Here is a 24300-nt window from a genome sequence, read left to right on the forward strand (position 1 = left end):
AAATTATTAGAATAATCTTAATTTTAAAGGTTTTTTAATAGTTCGTTCACAAATATTAATTGAATTGATGAATATTGGTATATAATATTACTATACTGATGTAGGATATATTTACTACTAACAATGCCGGAAAGCATTGTTGTACATTGGTATTTTTCTTATTTTACTATTGTTATGGGAATCCAGAAATTATTATATTATGTTGGCGGAATTGGAAACATAAAAAATTAATTAAGAAATGCTTTAAACAAATTGTTCTTTGCGTTTACATTGTTGTGAAGTTTGAAATGAACATATACATCTGTTTTGTGCATATAATTTTTGGTGTTTCCAATTCTGCCAACATAATATAATAATTTCTGAATTCCCATAACAATTGTAAAATAAGAAAAATATCAATGTACAACAATGATTTCCGGCATTGTTAGTAGTAAATATATCCTACCTCAGTACAGTAATATATACCAATATTCATCAATGCAATTAATATTTGTGAAGGAACTATTAAAAAACCTTTAAAATTAAGATTATTCTAATAATTTTCACACCTCTGTATATAAGTCAACAATGATAAATGAGCCATTAATAAAGAGAACTGTGATAGCTTGCTTCATTATTTTCTCATTTAGAGTTAAAGTTTTTTTTGTTACTTTACACATCCTTATAATGATGACTAAGGAAGAAATTAGCTACCAGACAGAAAGTGAAAATAATAACACTATCGCATGTGGCAAAAAAGCAAGGTTTGCCAACTGCTTCATCATGGGGAATAATGAAGAGGAAAGAAGAAATGCTCAATGCCGAGTTTCAGTGTGGTTAGGGTTCAACCAAAAGGAAAACATTCGTGCCTCACTATTCCAAGAGTTAGAAAATATCGTAATGAAATTTATTGTAAATGATAAGTGTGTGTGTGTGTGTGTGTGTGTGTGTATCTAATGCTCTGGATTTAACAATGAAGTCATCATCCTTCTTGCTTCCCAATATTTTGATGGAAGGTCCACAAATGTCCTAAGAGTTTCACAATTAGCCAGTAAGCATTTAGGTGAATTCAGTACTCCAATACGATGGAGGTGTTTACTGAGGCAATCATGACCAGTAATCAAACTAAACATGGCCACGGCAGATTTTCGAGGAAGATCAGGAATTAGTTTTGGATCTTTGAATGATTCTTTCCATTTTGAATTTTGATGTTTTGCCTGTTCGCTGTAACTTATTCTTTTTATGACTCGCTTTATTGATTCATATGGGAACCTGTAACCCCTAGAGGGCGCGTCCCCAGGTGGCGGATCGGGGAATGCCTCTCAGAAATGAGTGGTAGGAGAGAAATGAAATATCTCCCACGGACCAACAGGTAATTATCTATGCTAGCCTGTCACGGCATAGAGATGCGTCCTACAGGAGGCAGAGGTGGGAACGGTCGGTGGACTCAAGTAAGCCCTCCCGGCTAGGTCCGAAGGACCCGCTGACCAAAGACAGGTGTGGTCCTCCTTTCATATAGGGGGTTCAGAAAGGACAGTACAACCGCCAACTCTTAAAAACATGGTGTCCTTCAAGAAAATGGTTCAAATCAGATCATTAAAATGTTGCATCCCAAAGTAAAATGATAAGTGCAGGCCTAATTAAATGATTAAGAACTTATAATGTTTGGTATATAACACACGTTAGTACTGGTTATTTTAGTCTTTCCTTTTCATTTTTTTCATTTTATGAAAACCCTCTTTTAAGGAAAAAAAAAAAAAAAGAATCTCTCAGAGATTCGTTAAAAAGGGGTTCTACTGTAATTTGGTTCTTCACTTCAACCAGTAATGCACTTCTCCTACTCCAGAAAAATGATGGAAATAAACTTTTTGGTGGCAAATGTTTGATTTTTTTTTTTGGCATAATCTTTCTGACAGATTCAGTGATTTTTTGCATGGATAACAGGACTAACTTCACAACCGGCGAGAGTATCAACTGTATTGATCTCTTTCAAGCAATATTTCACAAACAAGAATAATCATACAAGCCCAGATACGCACCCAGAAGTCTATCTTGGTGAAGGACGAGTAGTCGCTGATGCCCACCTGCTCGCGGCAGGCAGAGTACTCGTCACTCACGAAGTCGAACCAGTGTGGCTTGCCGAACGTGTTGGTGTACGCTATTCGGTACGGATGCAAACCTTCTCTGGGGTCAGAATCACTTTCTGTTCACCAACACAAAATGAGTTGCATGAAAATCTGGCACTTGCCACAGAAACTCATCAAGTTACGTACACACAGGGCTGGGCAGTATTTGAAATACATTTGTATTGTCAGTATTACATACTACTAGTATCTTTATGTATTTTTTTTTCTATATATATTCTGTTCTTTAACGACTGTCTTCTTCCAGTGTCTAGGGGCCCACTTCATAAATCTAGCAGTCTACTTATAAGCAGTGTAGACTCATAATTTAGACTACTAAAATTAGTAGCTGTTTCATACAAATAACAGTGTAAAATAACAGCACTGTAGGACTCATTTAACAGTGTAGTAACAAAAGGGTATCTGTCGGATACAGAGGGGGGGGGAGCCATTAATTCTTCCCATTGAAGGGTTTAAGGAACCAACCTGGACAAATACCCAATGTCCCATCCCTACCTTCCCGTGGTGCACCTGTTAGTAAGCATAATTTTACGAGCTGAACTAAAGGGAGGGGCTACTCATCCATTAGCACTGGTCAGCTTGATGAGTTAATGACTGAACTTGGTATAATTTTCCTCTATTCAATACCTAATTCCCTCTTTACCCTTTCCTATCCAGTTCTCTGACTGAAGTCTTACTTTCTTCGACCCCGACGGATTAGAGCATTCGAGGCCTAGGGGTTTATTTCCCTTTCCTTCCTCCTCTTTCTACTTTTCTGTTCCTAGTGCTGACCTGCTATGGCACTAAAATCGTCCTCCAGTGGCTTAAGGAGGGAAAGCTGGTGATCAACAAGATCTCCCAGCTAGGTCCAATGGACCCGTCGACCAACAGCAGGTGTGGTCCTGCAGACATTCTGGGGGTTGTGTGTGAATGAAGTAGCCACCAAAACGTTAAAATATGGTGTTCACTTAAATTGGCTACAACTTGCCATTTAACATATTGGAGAGCAAGAGGTCAAATGACTTTATTGTCAAATGCCTGACATTAGGAAAACAACAACAACATTTGTATTTTGTAATTTGCAAGGATTTTAGAAAGTATTTTCTATTTAAATACATAAAATTGATGTATTTTGTATTTCAAATACTCAAAATACTTTCTTGTTCTTCTTGTCCTTCAAGTTTTGGATTTGGATTTGAAGAATGAACTTTTGTGTTATTTGCCTACCCATTTCAGATGTGCTAGCCATACACTTAGTTTTCTTGCCACAACTGATTTCCTTAATGCCATAAAGAAATCTCCAGCAGCATCAAGGATCCATCACCCAACACTTGCTAATTGTTCAGCATTATGGAATGCGTCTAGGAGACCCAAATCCTCAGAAATTATATCAGATGTTTTGAAATATTCATTAAAGTTTCCTTGCCCAACTCGATGGAATTCTCTTTATGGCTCAATCTCTCAAATATTGCAATTCAAACATGATATTTATGTGAAAAACTGGGATTGCCAACCTTCAAAGATGTTGAGTTTGAGAAGAATAGTATGAAGTTCTGAAACCCATTGCTGTAGCCTTCGATTTAATGCAAAATGAGAAGACGTGCTATTACGGCCAACTTCTATCCACATTAATTTCCCTCAAAAACAGATTAAATATTCTGTTATCTAGTAATCTACGCCATCTATTCCAAATAACTCCAATCCTAATGAGTTCGCTTTCAAGATTTAAAGCGATGTTTGATCTGACCCCAGAAGCAAGTTGAGCTATTTTGGCAACTTGTTTCCACCCATCATTGAAGATGAGATGGCTACCTGACACTGCCTCACCACATGATAAGAAGAGGATACAGAATATGTGTGTGAAACCAGCTGAGCAGGTCTCGCTACACCTTTGGTCAGTTCAATTTTTATGTTTTACAACAGACTTTGAAAAGCAAAAAAGAAAAGAACTTGTCTACTGCGGAGTATGGGCTCATACAATTCTTCAAAGGCAAAGGGACAATCCTGTGCAGTCTAGAGAATTACCCAACAGTGAAACAAGCTCTTATAAAGCATAATACAAGTTTGTGTTCCTCTGTGTTTATATAAAACTTCGAGATAAAAATAATTTTAATGTCAATATAATACTGTATTTTAGATTTTCGGTAATATTATTATTTATATATTCTATCGAATATTTGAAATACAAATGTATTTTGAATAATTTCGAGGGAAAAATTATTCCGGAGCCGGGTATCGAACCCGGGACCTTTGGTTTAACGTACCAACGCTCTACCACTGAGCTACTCGGGAACTCTAACCGACACCAATCCAATTTCTCCCTCTATATCCACAGACCTCAAAGTGGGCTGACAACCGTCAAGCAACCAACTTCGAGTGCACACTAACTCCGTGTGACTTAAATTGTGGTTTTCTGTTAACGAACAGTGACGTTCTCTATATCCACAGACCTCAAAGTGGGCTGACAACCGTCAAGCAACCAACTTCGAGTGCACACTAACTCCGTGTGACTTAAATTGTGGTTTTCTGTTAACGAACAGTGACGTCCTCTATATCCACAGACCTCAAAGTGGGTTGACAACCGTCAAGCAACCAACTTCGAGTGCACACTAACTCCGTGTGACTTAAATTGTGGTTTTCTGTTAACGAACAGTGACGTGTTCGATACCCGGCTCCGGAACAATTTTTCCCTCGAAATTATTCAAATCAACTTTACAGGGAGTTATACCTGAAATCTTGATTTGCAAATGTATTTTGGTTAATTTTTTAAAAGTATTTTGTATTTGTATTTGAAATACTTGGATGCCAGTATTTTGCCCAGCCCTGGGTACACAGAATGTTTCGGATTTCATACTTAAGAACTGTATAGCATGTTACTAAGCTCAATCTACATTAATTCAATTCAATTATGGTTTTGAAATTATTGATGTAACATGTGCCTATTATGAGGTACCTATACATTGTCTCAGTTATATTGTATCCTTAATCTTCAGATTCATATCTCTGTATTCAACAGAATACAGCTTACTTATGTAACAGGTTCCCTAAACACTAAACTATTTATAAATTTGTCATTCTCCGAAATTATTTACCCATTGATATATTAAAAATAACACTATTAGCAATATTTGAGTCTATATTTAGATATGGTAGTGTATAACTGGTTGAGGAGGAAGTACTAAGTCACATCTTGTCTTTGCTTCAAAAAAGAATAATTAAATTTGTTTGTCAAAACCTGTTGGTCACTCAACATACTTAACTTTTTCAGAATTTTGTGTTCATAATATTGAACACATCTCATTTTTTGAAAGCTGTTTAAATATCCACCATTGTCATGGTTTCACCAGAGCCCTGTTAGCTGGTTGCAAGCAATCTATTCTAAAAAAACATGTAATCTCAATAAACTCAAATTCAAAACTGTACATATTTAGAACAAGAGAACAAGCATTGTGCTTTCATACTGTTAAACCATGACTACTTGGAATGGAAAGTGGAAACTGTACCAGACTTGTAGTTAGGGTCGAACCACGAAGGCCGTTCGTAGCCCATCACCTGTCCAAACACGGCACCTGCCTCCCGCAGCTTTGGGTAGATCGGAGACATGCGCAGGTTGCGTCCAGTCTGGAACTCGTGGAATGGGTAGATCAAGCCATAGTGCATGCCTGCAGGTGTAGGGTGGAATATCTCAGTTTACAGCACTAATGACTCTTCCTGACTAGTCCCAACTTAACTGATATCCATCTTTAATTCTGTAGTGCTCGGGAAAAGTGACACAAGTCAGTTTCCACAAACCTTTTTTGATAATTTATTGACAACTTACGGAACATCTGCTCGCTTGGAAAAAAAATACGTAAGTATTCCTCCCATTACAATAATTCATACAGAAGAAAATCAAATCGACATAAAACAGTGTAAGTTGTCAATAAATTATCAAAAAAGGTTTGTGGAAACTGACTTATGTCACTTTTTCCAAGCACTGCAGAATTAGTAGCCCTCATACTGCAACAGCAGACATGCTAGTCCCTGTCTTGAGGAGAATTCTAGAGATCAAATCGCACAGGAGATATAAAATCCATGCTGAATAATTACAAGGCAGATAAACAGAACAAGTGAAGTGCTTCTATAAGAAGAACAATTGACTGTGTATTTTCTGTAAAACAGAGAAGTGAGAAAAGACGAGAACTTAATCTAGAAACTCATACTTTATTTATAGACTATGTAAAAGCCTTTGATAAAGTAGTGAGGAATAAATTGTGGTACATAATGGAAAGAAGAGGTTACCCTAAGCATTTAATAAACAGGGGCGGCCCGTCCTTATGTGCTACAGTGCTACAGCACAATGATAATTTTTGCTCAAATAAAGTGTTTGCAATACCACCATAGTATCTGATCTGCCATTTGACAATTTCCCGTGGTTATGTTCATGACGCATTATCGAGTGTTTAGTCTTCGCTCTTCGCTCTTTGGTGCCTCAGGGGGTTCGTTGTGCTACTCAAAACTTACATGAAAATGTAGACAGTTAATGCGCATGTGCGAAGCTGAAATAACTGCTCTGATTGGCTGTTTTTACGCGGGGAAGTGCTGTAGTCAGCTTCACCACAACACAGCTTCGAGATTGCAAAAGTAAAGTGTAAGGAAAGAATGCTTGTTTGTGGAGGAACTCGGAACTATGTACAATGTATTTGGTAATTCAAATGTTCGACTGCTGCTGCCATCTACCAGTTTTTTGAGGTTCCTCCTGAATCAGTCAGCAAGCGACGGAAAATTGAATCCCAGAAAATTGATGCCAAGGAGGTATGTAACCGTATAATTCAGGAAACTACTCATCGTTTCCAATCTTTAAGCTACCTAAACGCAACAAAATTGTTAAACAGCGAATTTTTTGACAATTTTTTGCATAATTTTCCTGAATGCGAACTTGAAGTTGCTGTCAACAGCTATACTGTACTGAACAAAAGAGTGTTAAAGACACAACTTGGAGTTCTATACGGAAGATCCGACTTCCGAAATATAGATGGCTGTTCAATTGTTACAAAACATAGTCTCCAACAATTCACGGGATCCATTCTGTGAAGTAACGAAGTTGTTAAATATTTTGGTTACAACACCAATGACCACTGCTGAGCCAGAAATATGTTTTTCTTGCTTGAAACGCATAAAAACGTTTTTAAGGAACACTATGTCCCAGGATCGCCTCACTGCTCTTGCAATACTGTCAATAGAAAAGAGTATGATGTCCAAGATGGAGGGGTTTAACGTTTAACACCAGGGTAATTGACAAGTTCTGTAGTAGGAAGGAACTCCATATTTCGTCACTAGGCGAGTCCCAAATTAAGATAAATGCATATAAGTGTATACAGTAGGCTGATATAGAGATTGTAGCACACTCATTATTTTGACCACCAGCCGCTACTGTTAATAAAGGTCTTAAAGGATATATAAGCTATATTTTTTATTTTTTATTTTAGTTGGTTATTTAATGATGCTGAATCAACTACTAGGTTATTTAGAGTAGATGAGATTGGTGATAGCGAGATGATATTTGGAGAGATGAGGCCGGGGATTCGCCATAGATTACCTTGCATTCACATTACGGTTGGGGAAAACCTCGGAAAAAACCCAACCGGGTAATCAGCCCAAGTGGGGATTGAACCCGTATAAGCTATATAGGCACAAATATAATTTTAGGTCATTTTACTGTAGATACAAATCAAGGTGTATGACAAGGTTGTCCTATGCCACCTACTCTTTTTAATATTTATATTGACGTTAGATCAAGTAAACTCATTTAAATATATAGGTTATAATTCGACATATTTACCTGTTACTGATATATCTGAAAATATTCAACATTTTAATGGAGCCTTAAGAAACCATCAACCAGGTTTTCACAACCACGAAAATCCAAAAACATACCAGGTTAAAAGCATATGAAGTTCTAGCAAGGCCTGTCCTCATGTATGGTAGTGAGGCCTGGACTGTCCGAAACTCAGATGTTCAACGCCTAACAACTGCGGAAATGAGATTTCTGAGGAGGACTGCCGGCTACAGCTTGCTTGACCACAAAAGGAATGAACTAATTACAAAAGAATTGAAAATGACACCTATTTATGAACATCTCAACCACTATAGACAAAAATGGCTTAACCATGTCAATAGAATGGACCGTTCCAGACTCCCAAGACAAATTCTCCGCTATATACCACATGGAAGACGATCTTTGGGACGCCCCCTGAAAAGATGGACGGAGACCGTAACAGGCCACTAGGCCTAATACCTGCAAGGACGATGACGATGATATTGATGCAGCCATTCAAGAACAGCAAAGCCGGCTTAAAACAGATTTAGGTTAGGAAACTGGATTAGTTCATTGCTTCCCGACGACCAGGTACTTTTAGCAAATCGAAAAATGAATTACAAATGGCCGCAAATGATATATATAACACAAAATTATAATTTAAAGATATCCAATAAGAAATCTAAAGACATGGTCTTTAAAGGTAAATTTCTGACAAGATCTAAAATAGTGATAGATCAAAATATTACAGAACAAGTCAAACATTTACTTATTCAAAAGGTGATAGATGTACAGCCAATTCTGATACTCAACCAACACAATTTAATGACGGAATACCAAAATTCAAGATGGAAAAATTCAATGAATTCTACCTTGAAAATACGATATTGGCCATGTTCAGATTGGTTTCTCGTCAAGATTGCTTCAATATCATTGACTTCTCCTAAATCATACATGGGCACAATTTTCGGTTACGTGAGGCACTCGATTTGAAATAGTTTGTTTACTAGGAGAGGAGACTGCAGAGTAGGATGGGAAATATAAACTGCTGTGACCTGCGTCACCTTATCGTAATTGCTAAGGCGGTCAGTGGCGAATTATTAGGAAAGCGCTTGGTTAACGTGAGAGACTCGAAAACTTTTATTCAATTTGGCAAATTAATTCGGCAGCTTTAATCATAAACCTCTTTACTATTTCTCCATCATTGAATTGATTTAAATCACAGGCGAGAAATTGCGTAACTAGCCAACAATATTCCATCACGTTAGGCATATTTTCTTGAATATTCTGGCGTTTATCAAGATTACTTAATAGATTTGCACGTTCTCGACCTAAAATAATTTCAGAAAATCATATTTCGTTTTCTACGCATATTTGATTTTTTTTAATACATTTCTTTTGGAAATAATACGTACAAACAACATTTAACTCCTCGTACCTTTTAATGCAGCGTGTTTAAGGTATATGTCGTATTTAGTATACTATGCAAATGTTAAGATCATAAATTTTCTTCGGAATAGTACGAAAAATAACACTTAATTTGTCTTACCTTCTAATTCAGCATGTTCTTTATGTCGTTGTATATTAAATTTATTAATGTCTAATAGGATTTTCGAGCATAACATACATCGTATGTTCTCCCCTTCTAAACAGCAAAAAAAAACTCTTCCTCCCATTTCTCATGAAATAATCGTTTTCTAACGTGTACACACTGCTTTGATAATGCCATTATGCCACCACTGATATTGCTTATGAAACTGATATAGAACCTGCCCACGCCTGAGGGAGGAACGGGGACTGTGAAGATGATGTCACTCAGACCCGGTTTCTTCAACCTTTGTTATTCCATTGTTTGTGTTATTTCATTTTAACTGTAAACTTAACAGTTGAAGCATTTCTTCAACTACTGTTAGTACTAACAGGCTGTTAAAACCTATGTTAATTTAACTGCCCAATTTCATGCAGTTAAATCATTTAACTCTCTGTTAGCATAGAAGTATCCAACATGGCTGGTGCGTTAGATGCTGAACTTACATATCTGGATTATTTAGAAAATGATATCCATGAATACATAACCAGAGCGAATGATTTCTGTGATTTGACAGACCAGAAGTTCATACAAAGGTGTAGGCTATTTACTGCCAAGCCTCACGTTTCATTTTCAACTTAGATCCGTTTGTTTGTTTATTCTCAATAATTGGTTCATACTGGGAAATAATTTCCAGCAGAAGGTTTCTTTCGAACAAAGAGAAATTAGTCCCAAGATTTCTTTTTGTTTCAGGGTTTTCCATTTCATAACAGCAATACCAATACGCCGCTCCATGCTATTGTGATACAGACGAGGAAAGAAGTAGAAATCAAACCTGAGAGAATAGAAAGACTTCTATCCTCTCTGAATCAAACAACGGAAACAAGCGAGAATCGCAATTGTCAGAGTTCAGAAAACAGAAGTGAGCCTATACTTGGTTATAGGTTATGGTTAAACTCTAGAATCTCTGGTCCTAACAGAGAGTTAACAAACAGAATGTTAAAATGTGAAATGTAAAGTCGAAGAAACGCAATATTTTTAACAACAATTCATACTTTTAACTTACAGTTAATTAACGCTATGTTAGGTGCATTATAACAAAGGTTGAAGAAACTGGGCCTCAGAGTGATAAGCTCTGTGAAGGTCAGTGAGGCATTATTTCTCAAGTGAGGCACGATGCCCATCTATGTCCTAAATGCTTGTTATGCAACACCTAGCAACCTGCGAATCTCTCGAGATTTTTGTGGATCTTACATCCAAATATTGGGAAGCAAGAAAGAAGATAACTCCAGTGTTAAATCCTGAACATACACAACTGCCCCTGTTCTTCGTTTCACCTGTGCTGCAGTTCACAGTACTGTGCATTGCTCACCAGGCACTTCTTTGACTCGATCTCGTAGGAACTTGCGGTTGTTGTGTAGTCCAAGGAATCGACTGATGTCCAGCTCGTACATGTCGTATGACGAAGAGCCATTCACAATCAGCTCCGCTGTGGCTCTGCCCACTCCCCCAGCAGCCGATATGCCGATGGTCTTCATGCCTGCGGCCACAAAGTAGTTTTGAATCTGTAACACAGATCAACACTGGCTCTTCAATCTTTCAGAATAACACTGTTAGCTCAAATGGATCATAAAAATACTGGAAATGACTGGTGATAGGAGCATCCTGTTACGAAATATCAGTACAGTTAAACCTCTTTCATGCACTTTTCACACCTATTCCCAATCAAATTCCTATTCTTTCCATGTTAATTTATATCAGACATACATCTTTTTGTACACAATCGTATTTTAAGGGGAGAGGATGGTACTTTTTTAAACTTTTTTTCTATTTGGTGTAAAATAGTCATTTTTTGTATGTAGAGAGCTCATAGCTGTGACAACTTAACCAAATAAAAATATTTTGAAAAAAAAAAAAAAATTATTTAGGGGCCCAAATTTGAAAAAAAAAAAAAAAATATATATATATATATATATATATATATATATATATATATATATATATATATATATATATATATATATATACCCAATGCAGGATTGTACTAAAACCGATATATCTAGACCGTTTTTAAAGATAGATTCGAACAATTTTTTGCAATGTATTTGCAAAAGCATGTTCTACAAACTGTCTGTAACAGAATTTTGATATTAGTCCCTATGTTTGTAAAATAAACAATTAAAATGTAATAACAATTTTCTGATTTCTTTTCTTGCAAACAAATGGACGTATTTTTAAAATGAAATCAATTAACAAACTTCTGTTACAGAGAAAAGTTTCCTAATAGTCTAAAGAATGTGTGTTCTAAATTTCATGCATGTATCTTTAATAATTCAGAAATTATATCCATTTTTGTCTGGCAATGTAGCAAAAAAAAAAAAAAATAAATAAAGTTACTGAAAACCGATAAAAGCAGGCGTGTGATTTACAACTCCATAGTGCAGAAAAGTTTAAAAATGTCGTCTCAACATCCGATAAGGGCACAAATACCCACAAAATGTTATGCAATGCATTCCACACATATCAAAGGGTATTTTAAAGAAAAAAAATTTTTTTTTTTTAATTTAATTTACAGGAAACAACAATAAAAGTGGGTGAGTGATTTAAAAATCCATAACGCAGGAAGTTTAAAAATGGCGACTCAACATCCGATAAGGGCACAAATACCCACAAAATGTTATACTATGCATTCCACACATATCAAAGGGTATTTTAAAGAAAAATTTTTTTAAAATTTAATTTACCGGAAACAACAATAAAAGTGGGCGAGTGATTTTAAAATCCATAATGCAAGAAGTTTAAAAATGACGTCTCAACATCCGATAAGGGCACAAATACCCACAAAATGTTATGCTATGCATTCCACACATATCACAGAGTATTTTAAAGAATTTTTTTTTTTTTTTAAATTTACTCATTTTTCACCAAAAAATACCATCCTCTCCCCTTAAACATCAGGAGGTACAAAACTTAATTTATATATTCTAAATCAATTTTGCTCGAAATTAGGTGTGCTGTGAAAGTATAAGAACCCGAGAATACAGCACATGTTCATTGTTAAGATGTGGGCAAGTTTGAAATTCGTGGAAATTCAAAGCTGCCCATGCTTCCCTCCAACAAAGTTGTGTCCTTTAATGAACCTGTTACTGCTTTAGAAAGAGTGAAACATTTCGTAACACTCCATGATGTAACTGAACATATTATAAAAAGAGTTTTGCGGGGATGGTTTATTCCTTAGGAGCAAGCAGTCCAAAATAACTGACCTTTTTTTGTAAAATAAATCACATGTTATTAAATGAAGATCACACAGCAAGAACAAGGTAAATTTATTTCGTAAAACTGTCTGCAATGAAGTTTGTAATGTAATACATCAGCTAGTTTTGGCTCTAAGCAATTAAGATTTCCTACAAATAATCTTACATTCTTCAAGAACATGTGTTACAGATTTGAGTAATGTGTTATAGACACAAAGAAGGCTTAACTGTGAAGTTAAATTCACTTATCTCTTTCTTCACATATAGTCTTCAAATGCTATTTCAAATGTTAATAAATGCTATTTCACATAGACAATTTTCACGCTTATACGTTTTTTCTTCAGATTTACTCACTTACTTACTCACAATGGCTTTTCGAGAACCCGGAGGTTCATTGCCGCCCTCACATAAGCCCGCCATCGGTCCCTATCTGAGCAAGATTAATCCAGTCTCTACCATCATATCCCATCTCCCACAAATCCACTTTAATATTATCCTCCCATCTATGTCTCGGCCCACCAAAGGTCTTTTTCCCTCCAGCCTCTCAACTAACACTCTATATGCATTTCTGGATTCGCCCATACGTGCTACATGCACTGTCCATCTCTCTGGATTTAATGTTCCTAATTATGTCAGGTGAAGAATACAATGCGTGTAGTTCTGTGTTGTGTAACTTTCTCCATTCTCCTGTAACTTCATCCCTCTTAGCCCCAAATATTTTCCCAAGCACTTTATTCTCAAACACTCTTATCTCTGTTCCTCTCTGAAAGTGAGAGTCCAAATTTCACAACCATAAAGAACAACCGGTAATATAACTGTTTTATACATTCTAATTTTCTGCTTTTTTTGACTGCAGACTGGATGACAATAGCTTTTCAACCGAATAATAACAGGCATTTCGAATATTTATTATGCGTTTAATTTCCTCCTGAGTGTCATTTATATTTGTTACTGTTGCTCCAAGATATTTTAATATTTCCACCTTCTCAAAGGATAAATTTCCTATTTTCATATTTCCATTTCGTACAATATTCTCGTCACTAGACATAATCATATACTTTGTCTTTTTGGGATTTACTTCCAAACCTATCTCTTTACTTGTTTCAAGTAAAATTCCCGTGTTTTCCATCAACGTTTGTGTATTTTCTCCTAACATATTCACGTCATCCACACAGACAAGCACCTGATGTAACATGTTCAATTCCAAACCCTCTCTGTTATCCTGGACTATCCTAATGGCATACTCTAGAGCAAAGTTAAAAAGTAAAGGTGATAGTGCATCTCCTTGCTTTAGTCCACAGTGAATTGGAAACGCATCTGACAGAAGCTGACCTATACGGACTCTGTACTATGTTTCACTGAAACACATTTTAATTAATCGAACTAGTTTCTTGGGAATACCAAATTTAATAAGAATATTCTATAAAACTTCTCTCTTAACCGAGTCATATATCTTTTTGAAATTTATGAATAACTGATGTACTGTACCCTTATACTTCTTTAGACACCGATTAAAAACAGGTAAATGAAGTTTTACTGTTATTATTTTTTGCAGTATGTACTGAAAGTTCATTGTTTTTTCCAAAGCTATTAAGATGAATATGTTTATAATTTCTACTAGTGGCTTGTGCAGCAAATGCTGCAAACTAAGTTCATTAGACGTTCAAATAAAAATTTTTCAGATTTATTTTCAATGAAGAATACCAGACATTTTGAAAGTTATTTGCTTCCATTATAATGAAATATACTCCCTCTGAATGTTTTTATGCCAAATACTTTTTTTTTGAACTTATCCACTTTCAGTTTTTGAGTTTCAACGCGAACACGCAAGTAGCAATGTCAGGACGATCAGTGGGTTTTCCATGTGGGAGTAAAGCAATAGCTATTTCAGGTCATTGTGGATTGTAGGTGAAAGTTTAAAAAAAAGTCAGGTTTGCTATGCTTTCGAACAATAGACATAGCATCTTGGTATAGCTGCTGCATGGAGAGCTTGAAATGTAGAGGGTGAAATCATTTTATCCTGCTGAGAGATCTCGCTGAAATGATCGGGAGACTACAAAATTTTGTAGGCCTCTTATTTTATCAGTAAGTAATACCTTTTGATCTTTCCTTAGGAACTGTAATTTTTGCACTCTCTCAAGCCAATACTGAAGAGAATGACGCATATAAATATCTACACCACACCGCCATTAAGTATATGAAAAAGATCCAACCCCACTTGATTAATAACTATAAAAATATTTCATTTTTAATAACAATATTATCTTAGGTAAGTTTTGTAGTTATATATTACAAAGCCGCCATTCAGTAAATTATAGCAATGAAGATCTAATTTCATATATTTTTACATCTACTTATATAACCCCGAAACGTTTCGCTTTCATAATATCATCAATATAGCATTAATATGTATAATTAATGAAAAATAGTCACATCATGGCATTAACTATAACAATATTTAATTTCTAATGGTAATAATGTCATCAAACCACCTCAAGTTTTGTAGATTTTAATACCCAATACACAGCTGTACTCAGAAAATTACACACCGCAGAATCAGACCTGTAAATTATTTTTTGTAAGTCTTGAAGTTTTCAATAACCAATTGAATTTGAGCTCTAAATATGTCAGCAATCCTGCAGGTCATGGCCTTCGTGTAATAACCTATTGTTTATTGTAGTGTGTGTTTTGTTTTATTCTGAAATGCAACTAGTTCTCAAAACTGACGAAAGATGGATTTTGGAAAATAGGGAAATGATCAGGGGCGGCTTTCGAAGAGGGGCTGCGGAGCTGCAGCACCCCCAGACATTTGTGGCTCTTGTCTCGTTTTATGTTGTGAAATACATTTATTATACAGTCTCTATTCAGAGGCTCGAATTTTTTAAAAAAATTCGCTCTCATGACATGCACGCAATCGTTAGTGGTCACTTCCTCCCCTGGTGCTGCCAGAGCGAAACCAGAGACAAGGACTATAGGGTGAAGCCAGTTCCTCCCCTGGAGCTGCCAGTCTCGTCTCGGATGCTTTGCGCGTTAGTTTTACCCCTCCTCCCTGCTGCCCCTTGCCATGAATCCAGAGTTTCCAGGCGCTGCAAAATTTGCAGCAGTTTGTCAGTAGCGCGCAGTTTTAAACACATTTTCTTTAATGTTGTGAGTATAACAAGTGCAACAATGTTTGATTCTGTACAATATTTCCAGTTTATTCAGTTCAGTACCTTAACAATTCAGGGGAAATGTGAAATTAAGTGCCCATCAGTTGAATCTCATAACGGAAAGAGCCGCTAAACAAAATACAAAGGCTGGCATATTTTTTGCTGATTTATCCAGTATCCCTGCTTTCTTCTCTCGATCTCCACACAGTCTGTATTAGATTAATGTGTTTCAAAGACAATTCCATCAGCTGGGGCAACAAGATGGATTTAAAATAAGAACAGTAAATGTTGTTCATGAGAAGAAGGAGCCATTGCTAGAATGTTTTCAAACCATAATGGAATCTGAAACATCTAACATCACAATAAATAAGGCAAGCGCCCTGGTGCGTACTCTTGAATATCCCGAATTCAATTTCTGGCTCAGTTATTTTTTTCATTTATCGATGTATCATGTATATATATTATACAACCAACTACAACATCGCCAGTTAGATATTTCTAAGGTTCAAATCTGCACATAAAAAATTAAATTATGGTTTATTTAACGACACTCGCAACAGCAGGGGTTATATCAGTGTCGCCTGTGTGCCGGAATTTTGTCTCGCAGGATTCTTTTAAATGCCAGTAAATCTACTAACATGGGCCTGTCTCATTTAAACACAACTTACAAGATAAGGCGCATGGAACTAATCTTTAAATAAAGTAAGTTGCTTGGTTTGTTTTTGTATGCAGCCCCCCTTAATTCAATACCCACGAGCCGCCACTGGAAATGATGTAGGAAAATTGACATTTCACTGAAAACTACTATTTTTCTGAAAAACTTTGGGTTCCAAGCTTCAAAATGAGGGGTCGTTTATTAAAATCCGTTCAGCCATTTTGCCGTAATTTCCATTACCAGTTCAAATTATATATATAGATTATTACTTCTTTCTCTGGGATTGTCTGATTTATAAAGAACACTCTTTTGAAAGTTGGTGTCAGATTTGTTAAATGTACACACACTACTCTCTATTTGAATACCACAGCACTGCACTGCCCAGTAACAACTCTCACCTCCGGTGCTTCACCAACTATCCACTTGCAGTCGGGGGAGAAGGCCTCCGGTCCGTTACACAGGCGTTCCAGCACCGCTTCACCCAGGCTCGGCACACGATGCAGCATCTGCTCCAGCAGCACGTGGAAGTGATCCCAGTCCTCCGGCAAGAGGCGGTCTGCCGACGAGTCTGCACAACTCATAAAGGTGCAAATATGTCTGAGAAACATCAACGAACCGAGCGAGACATTCGGATTGCTGAAATTAATTACCCAACTTAGAATAATTCTATTTGATAGACTCAAACAGAAACGGCAACTAAATGTTAATACTAATTTAACAGTATTTGATCAATCTGTGATTTTATCTCTTCGAAGTTGTATTGGATGCAAACAGAATTTCAGCAACTATAATGCCTGTTGCCATGGAAAATCTTCCATATTACTTTGCACCTATGTTGTTCTCCAAAGCAGTCATATTAGTAAACAAAAAGCTTGCAATTCAAACAATCACTTCCAACCAAAACCATCATGGAATGTTGCAAATTGTTAAAACATTCATTGCCTTGAAAGAAGACTGTCACAACTCAAAAATCATCATTTTTTATTTTTTCATAAATTTTAATTGCCAAAGATGTAAAGATGTAAACTGTTTTACTTTCTGCAAAAAAACACTCTAATAATGAAAGCTTTGCCTTTAATTCACCTAAAATGATCTCTGTCATAATACAAAAGGGTTTTATAAAAGGGAATAATACTCAGGTATTAGTATCTTCATTTCCCACATAAAATCATTTTCTAATATTTACTTTTTATCTGTGTGTCAGTGGCTAACCATGATAATATCTTTGAAAAATATTGGAGTGCAAGAGATCAAATGACTTTATTGTCAAATGCCTGGCATTAGAAAACAACAACAACATATTTACTTTTTGGACTGACGTATCAGGGTTTATGTAACGCCTAATTTTTTAATGGTTCTTCTGAAAATTAACACATTTTGATATGTGACGGTCTTCTTCCAAGGCGATGATGTGGAGAAACAAAACAATTCATAGCTTTCCAATGGATACCATCACACATTGGCATCTTTTACAACGAAATGGAGATGAACTTGCAAAAAAAAAAAAAAAGACACTGGACCTCAAATTAAATTATATCTAAAAAAAAAAAAAAGGCCAATGAAAGCAAAATAGCTGCTCATATAGAGCATGTCCAAGAATATCTTCATTTGGAGAGATTTCTATCAACTTATAACAATGTTTCAACAGAAAAAAAAAAACAATTTGAAATAGCAAAATGTGTCTACAATGGCAATATTTCCATTTGAGGGATAATTCGATGGTGTTTAGGTAAAGGGACACAAATCATAAAAATGAATATCAAGCATCGGACACTTTTTGCAAATAATTTTACACTCAAATAAAGAACTTCAAATGGTAGTTTTTTTTTTTTTTTTCTTTTGCACACCCACTTATAGAATTTAATTTGTGTATTCCCCTGCGGAACTAAACTTCATTTGCATAAAAAATTGCCTAACCTCCTTTGCCCAAACACCACTGAACTGTAGGTATAACGTAAGTATGGGTTGTTTTCTTTGTTCTGTAATGGACATTCAAAATAACCTCGCATTTTTATCAAAATAACATTTTTTTAATAACACTTCCTTTTCAGAAAAAATTACCTCACTTTTTGCAGATCCCTACCTATACATATACTAAAATTGCAACAGATCTCAGTATTCAGATGTCTAGCTTTAAGTTTTCCATGGTACATAATATACAAATAAACTACGCCCTGAAAATATGCAAAACAATGTATCATACACCTAAAATAAACGGAAATAAAATAAAATTGTACAACTACCGAGAGATTATGTAGGCCTACCTAATATGCAAGTAATAAGGTAGCTTACAACGTATTCCAGGAATGGAAGAAAAGAGACTACAACAGAAATTAAAATTATAAATTGTACCTGGAATGGTTCCGTCTTCAAATGCAGGTTTGGCTACAGGCTCGAATCCACCAGCTAACAAGCGACCCTCATACTCTCTGAAGTAGATGTGGCCATCCTGGTCTCTCACCACTACCAACAGCCAGAACAACATGAAGGGACGTATGCTAGAGGCCTGTTTCCGTCAATCCTTTTTAATACTAAGACACTAAACAGTACATTGATGGCTAAGACGTGATATCTCTTATCTGTAAATTTGCAGGTGATCCAAAAAACTGTACTTACTTACTTACTTACTACCTTTTAAGGAACCCGGAGGTTCATTGCCGCCCTCACATAAGCCCGCCATTGGTCCCTATCCTGAGCAAGATTAATCCAGTCTCTATCATCATATCCCACCTCCCTCAAATCCATTTTAATATTATCCTCCCATCTACGTCTCGACCTCCCAAAGGTCTTTTTCCCTCCGGCCTCCCAACTAACACTCTATATGCATTTCTGGATTCGCCCATACGTGCTACATGCCCTGCCCATCTCAAACGTCTGGATTTAATGTTGCTAATTATGTCAGGTGAAGAATACAATGCGTGCAGTTCTGTGTTGTGTAACTTTCTCCATTCTCCTGTAACTTCATCCCTCTTAGCCCCAAATATTTTCCTAAGCACCTTATTCTCAAACAGCCTTAACCTATGTTCCTCTCTCAAAGTGACAGTCCAAGTTTCACAACCATAAAGAACAACCGGTAATATAACTGTTTTATAAATTCTAACTTCCAGATTTTTTGACAGCAGACTGGATGATAAAAGCTTCTCAACCGAATAATAACAGGCATTTCCCATATTTATTCTGTGTTTAATTTCGTTCCGAGTATCATTTATATTTGTTACTGTTGCTCCAAGATATTTGAACTTCTCCACCTCTTCAAAAGATATATTTCCAATTTTTATATTTCCATTTCGTACAATATTCTCGTCACGAGACATAATCATATACTTTGTCTTTTCGGGATTTACTTCCAAACCTATCTCTTTACTTGCTTCAAGTAAAATTCCCGTGTTTTCCCTAATCGTTTGTGGATTTTCGCCTAACATATTCACGTCATCCGCATAGACAAGCAGCTGATGTAATCCATTCAATTCCAAACCCTCTCTGTTATCCTGAACTTTCCTAATGGCATATTCTAGAGCAAAGTTAAAAAGTAAAGGTGATAGTGCATCTCCTTGCTTTAGCCCGCAGTGAATTGGAAACGCATCTGACAGAAACTGACCTATACGGACTCTGCTGTACGTTTCACTGAGACATATTTTAATTAATCGAACTAGTTTCTTGGGAATACCAAATGCAATAAGAATATCATATAAAACTTCTCTCTTAACCGAGTCATATGCCTTTTTGAAATCTATGAATAACAGATGCACTGTACCCTTATACTCCCATTTTTCCTCCATTATCGATCGAATACAAAATATGTGGTCAATAGTTGATCTATTACGCCTAAAACCGCACCCAATAATTTCATCTACATATGGAGTTAATCTTCTCAAAAGAATATTGGACAAAATTTTGTACAACGTCAACAAAAGTGATATTCCTCGAAAGTTACTACAGTTAGTTTTGTCCCCCTTCTTAAAGGTAGGTACGATTATGGACTCCTTCCATTGTACTGGTATTCAAAGAACTGTTATAAAAATTAATTTTTCCAAAACTAGATACAATTTTTATATATATTTCCGCTTTGCAAGATCTTCTATTCGAGGATAAAAATTAGTTAACTGTCCACTTTTGTGAACACAATAATAATGTAGTTAATCTAAATAATAGTCCAGTTGACAATTTCCATCCAAGTGGTTATGATGCATCCCAGCTGGCCCCTCTTCATAGGCTTGTAGCTGGACTGGTTTAGCTCCTTCCTGAAAACATTTGCTATTGGGAATTAAACTTCTACGTAATATTATACAACTGTTTAGCCTGCAATAACTGAAAGAAAAGGGCTCCGTTAAGTAACTGTCACGTGACTTACTCCGTTTTGATGACCGTGCAACATAACCACTTGGATGGACAGTAGATACGAGATATCACAGATCGAAAACGACTTTCTGGTATCAGGAAGGCTTTTCACGTCTATTTCTGCCAAATTTCGATATCAGGTTTTGCAGCCTGACAATACTTACTCTTTGTATTTGGTATAATGAGGAAGTAAAAAAAAATACATAATTAAACTCAAATAATATGCCATACTGACCTGGTGTCATTGGGTCCAGACCAGAGATGGGCTTTGTGTGCAGGTAGTAGTGCTCACAGGCGTGGAGAGGAACCTTCACGTGTGGCTCACTCATCTTGCCGATCTTACGAGCCCAGAAACCTCCACAGTTCACAAAGTACTGGCACTCCACCATCCCCTTACTGGTGCCCACGGCAACCACTCGTCCGTTCTGGTTCAGGATCTGCTGCACAGCACAGTCTTCAATAACCTGCACACCTGGTAACAACGACAAAGTCTTCAATAACCTGCACAAGAATGTCAAGAACAATCTTCAATAACCTGCACAACAATGCCAAAAACTGTCCTCAATAACCTGCACAACAATGCCAAGAACTGTCCTCAATAACCTGCACAACAATGTCAAGAACAATCTTCAATAACCTGCACAACAATGCCAAGAACTGTCCTCAATAACCTGCACAACAATGTCAAGAACTGCTATCAATAACCTGCACAACAATGCCAAGAACTGTCCTCGATAACCTGCACAACAATGTCAAGAACAATCTTCAATAACCTGCACAACAATCCCAAGAACTGTCCTCAATAACCTGCACAACAATGCCAAGAACAATCTTCAATAACCTGCACAACAATGCCAAGAACTGTCCTCAATAACCTGCACAACAATGTCAAGAACTGCCTTCAATAACCTGAACAACAATGCCAAGAACTGTCCTCAATAACCTGCACAACAATGTCAAGAACAATCTTCAATAACCTGCACAACAATGCCAAGAACTGTCCTCAATAACCTGCACAACAATGTCAAGAACAATCTTCAATAACCTGCACAACAATGCCAAGAACTGTCCTCAATAACCTGCACAACAATGTCAAGAACTGCCTTCAATAACCTGCACAACAATGCCAAGAACTGTCCTCAATAACCTGCACAACAATGTCAAGAACAATCTTCAATAACCTGCACAACAATGCCAAGAACTGTCCTCAATAACCTGCACAACAATGTCAAGAACAATCTTCAATAACCTGCACAACAATGCCAAGAACTGTCCTCAATAACCTGCACAACAATGCCAAGAACTGTCCTCAATAACCTGCACAACAATGTCAAGAACAATCTTCAATAACCTGCACAACAATGCCAAGAACTATCCTCAATAACCTGCACAACAATGTCAAGAACAATCTTCAATAACCTGCACAACAATGCCAAGAACTGTCCTCAATAACCTGCACAACAATGTCTAGAACAATCTTCAATAACCTGCACAACAATGCCAAGAACTGTCCTCAATAACCTGCACAACAATGTCAAGAATAATCTTCAATAACCTGCACAACAATGCCAAGAACTATCCTCAATAACCTGCACAACAATGCCAAGAACTGTCCTCAATAACCTGCACAACAATGTCAAGAACTGTCCTCAATAACCTGCACAACAATGCCAAGAACAATCTTCAATAACCTGCACAACAATGTCAAGAACAATCTTCAATAACCTGCACAACAATGCCAAGAACTGTCCTCAATAACCTGCACAACAATGTCAAGAACAATCTTCAATAACCTGCACAACAATGCCAAGAACTATCCTCAATAACCTGCACAACAATGTCAAGAACAATCTTCAATAACCTGCACAACAATGCCAAGAACTGTCCTCAATAACCTGCACAACAATGTCTAGAACAATCTTCAATAACCTGCACAACAATGCCAAGAACTGTCCTCAATAACCTGCACAACAATGTCAAGAACAATCTTCAATAACCTGCACAACAATGCCAAGAACTATCCTCAATAACCTGCACAACAATGCCAAGAACTGTCCTCAATAACCTGCACAACAATGTCAAGAACTGTCCTCAATAACCTGCACAACAATGCCAAGAACAATCTTCAATAACCTGCACAACAATGTCAAGAACAATCTTCAATAACCTGCACAACAATGCCAAGAACTGTCCTCAATAACCTGCACAACAATGTCAAGAACAATCTTCAATAACCTGCACAACAATGCCAAGAACTGTCCTCAATAACCTGCACAACAATGCCAAGAACTGTCCTCAATAATCTGCACAACAATGTCAAGAACTGTCCTCAATAACCTGCACAACAATGTCAAGAACAATCTTCAATAACCTGCACAACAATGCCAAGAACTGTCCTCAATAACCTGCACAACAATGTCAAGAACAATCTTCAATAACCTGCACAACAATGCCAAGAACTGTCCTCAATAACCTGCACAACAATGTCAAGAACAATCTTCAATAACCTGCACAACAATGCCAAGAACTGTCCTCAATAACCTGCACAACAATGTCAAGAACAATCTTCAATAACCTGCACAACAATGCCAAGAACTGTCCTCAATAACCTGCACAACAATGCCAAGAACTGTCCTCAATAACCTGCACAACAATGTCAAGAACAATCTTCAATAACCTGCACAACAATGCCAAGAACTATCCTCAATAACCTGCACAACAATGTCAAGAACAATCTTCAATAACCTGCACAACAATGCCAAGAACTGTCCTCAATAACCTGCACAACAATGTCTAGAACAATCTTCAATAACCTGCACAACAATGCCAAGAACTGTCCTCAATAACCTGCACAACAATGTCAAGAACAATCTTCAATAACCTGCACAACAATGCCAAGAACTATCCTCAATAACCTGCACAACAATGCCAAGAACTGTCCTCAATAACCTGCACAACAATGTCAAGAACTGTCCTCAATAACCTGCACAACAATGCCAAGAACAATCTTCAATAACCTGCACAACAATGTCAAGAACAATCTTCAATAACCTGCACAACAATGCCAAGAACTGTCCTCAATAACCTGCACAACAATGTCAAGAACAATCTTCAATAACCTGCACAACAATGCCAAGAACTGTCCTCAATAACCTGCACAACAATGCCAAGAACTGTCCTCAATAACCTGCACAACAATGTCAAGAACTGTCCTCAATAACCTGCACAACAATGTCAAGAACAATCTTCAATAACCTGCACAACAATGCCAAGAACTGTCCTCAATAACCTGCACAACAATGTCAAGAACAATCTTCAATAACCTGCACAACAATGCCAAGAACTGTCCTCAATAACCTGCACAACAATGTCAAGAACAATCTTCAATAACCTGCACAACAATGCCAAGAACTGTCCTCAATAACCTGCACAACAATGTCAAGAACAATCTTCAATAACCTGCACAACAATGCCAAG

The 24300-nt window shown here is 36.7% G+C and overlaps 1 protein-coding gene across 2 annotated transcripts in view; it reads right to left on the reverse strand.

The window, feature by feature from the left end:
* LOC138713092 (pyruvate dehydrogenase phosphatase regulatory subunit, mitochondrial) overlaps positions 1–24300 on the reverse strand; it is a 275506-nt gene that overhangs the window by 240023 nt on the left and 11183 nt on the right. For both annotated transcript variants that reach the window (XM_069844855.1, XM_069844854.1), the window contains exons 5-10: positions 21059–21295; positions 18838–18948; positions 16884–17053; positions 10800–10992; positions 5606–5764; positions 2019–2182 (exon numbers count right to left, since the gene is read on the reverse strand). In XM_069844855.1, the coding sequence (XP_069700956.1) occupies positions 2019–2182; positions 5606–5764; positions 10800–10992; positions 16884–17053; positions 18838–18948; positions 21059–21295 (1034 nt within the window). The remainder of the gene's footprint in view (positions 1–2018; positions 2183–5605; positions 5765–10799; positions 10993–16883; positions 17054–18837; positions 18949–21058; positions 21296–24300) is intronic.

The sequence above is a fragment of the Periplaneta americana genome, chromosome 14 (genome assembly GCF_040183065.1).
Source record: "Periplaneta americana isolate PAMFEO1 chromosome 14, P.americana_PAMFEO1_priV1, whole genome shotgun sequence".
Taxonomy (NCBI): Eukaryota; Metazoa; Arthropoda; class Insecta; order Blattodea; family Blattidae; genus Periplaneta; species Periplaneta americana.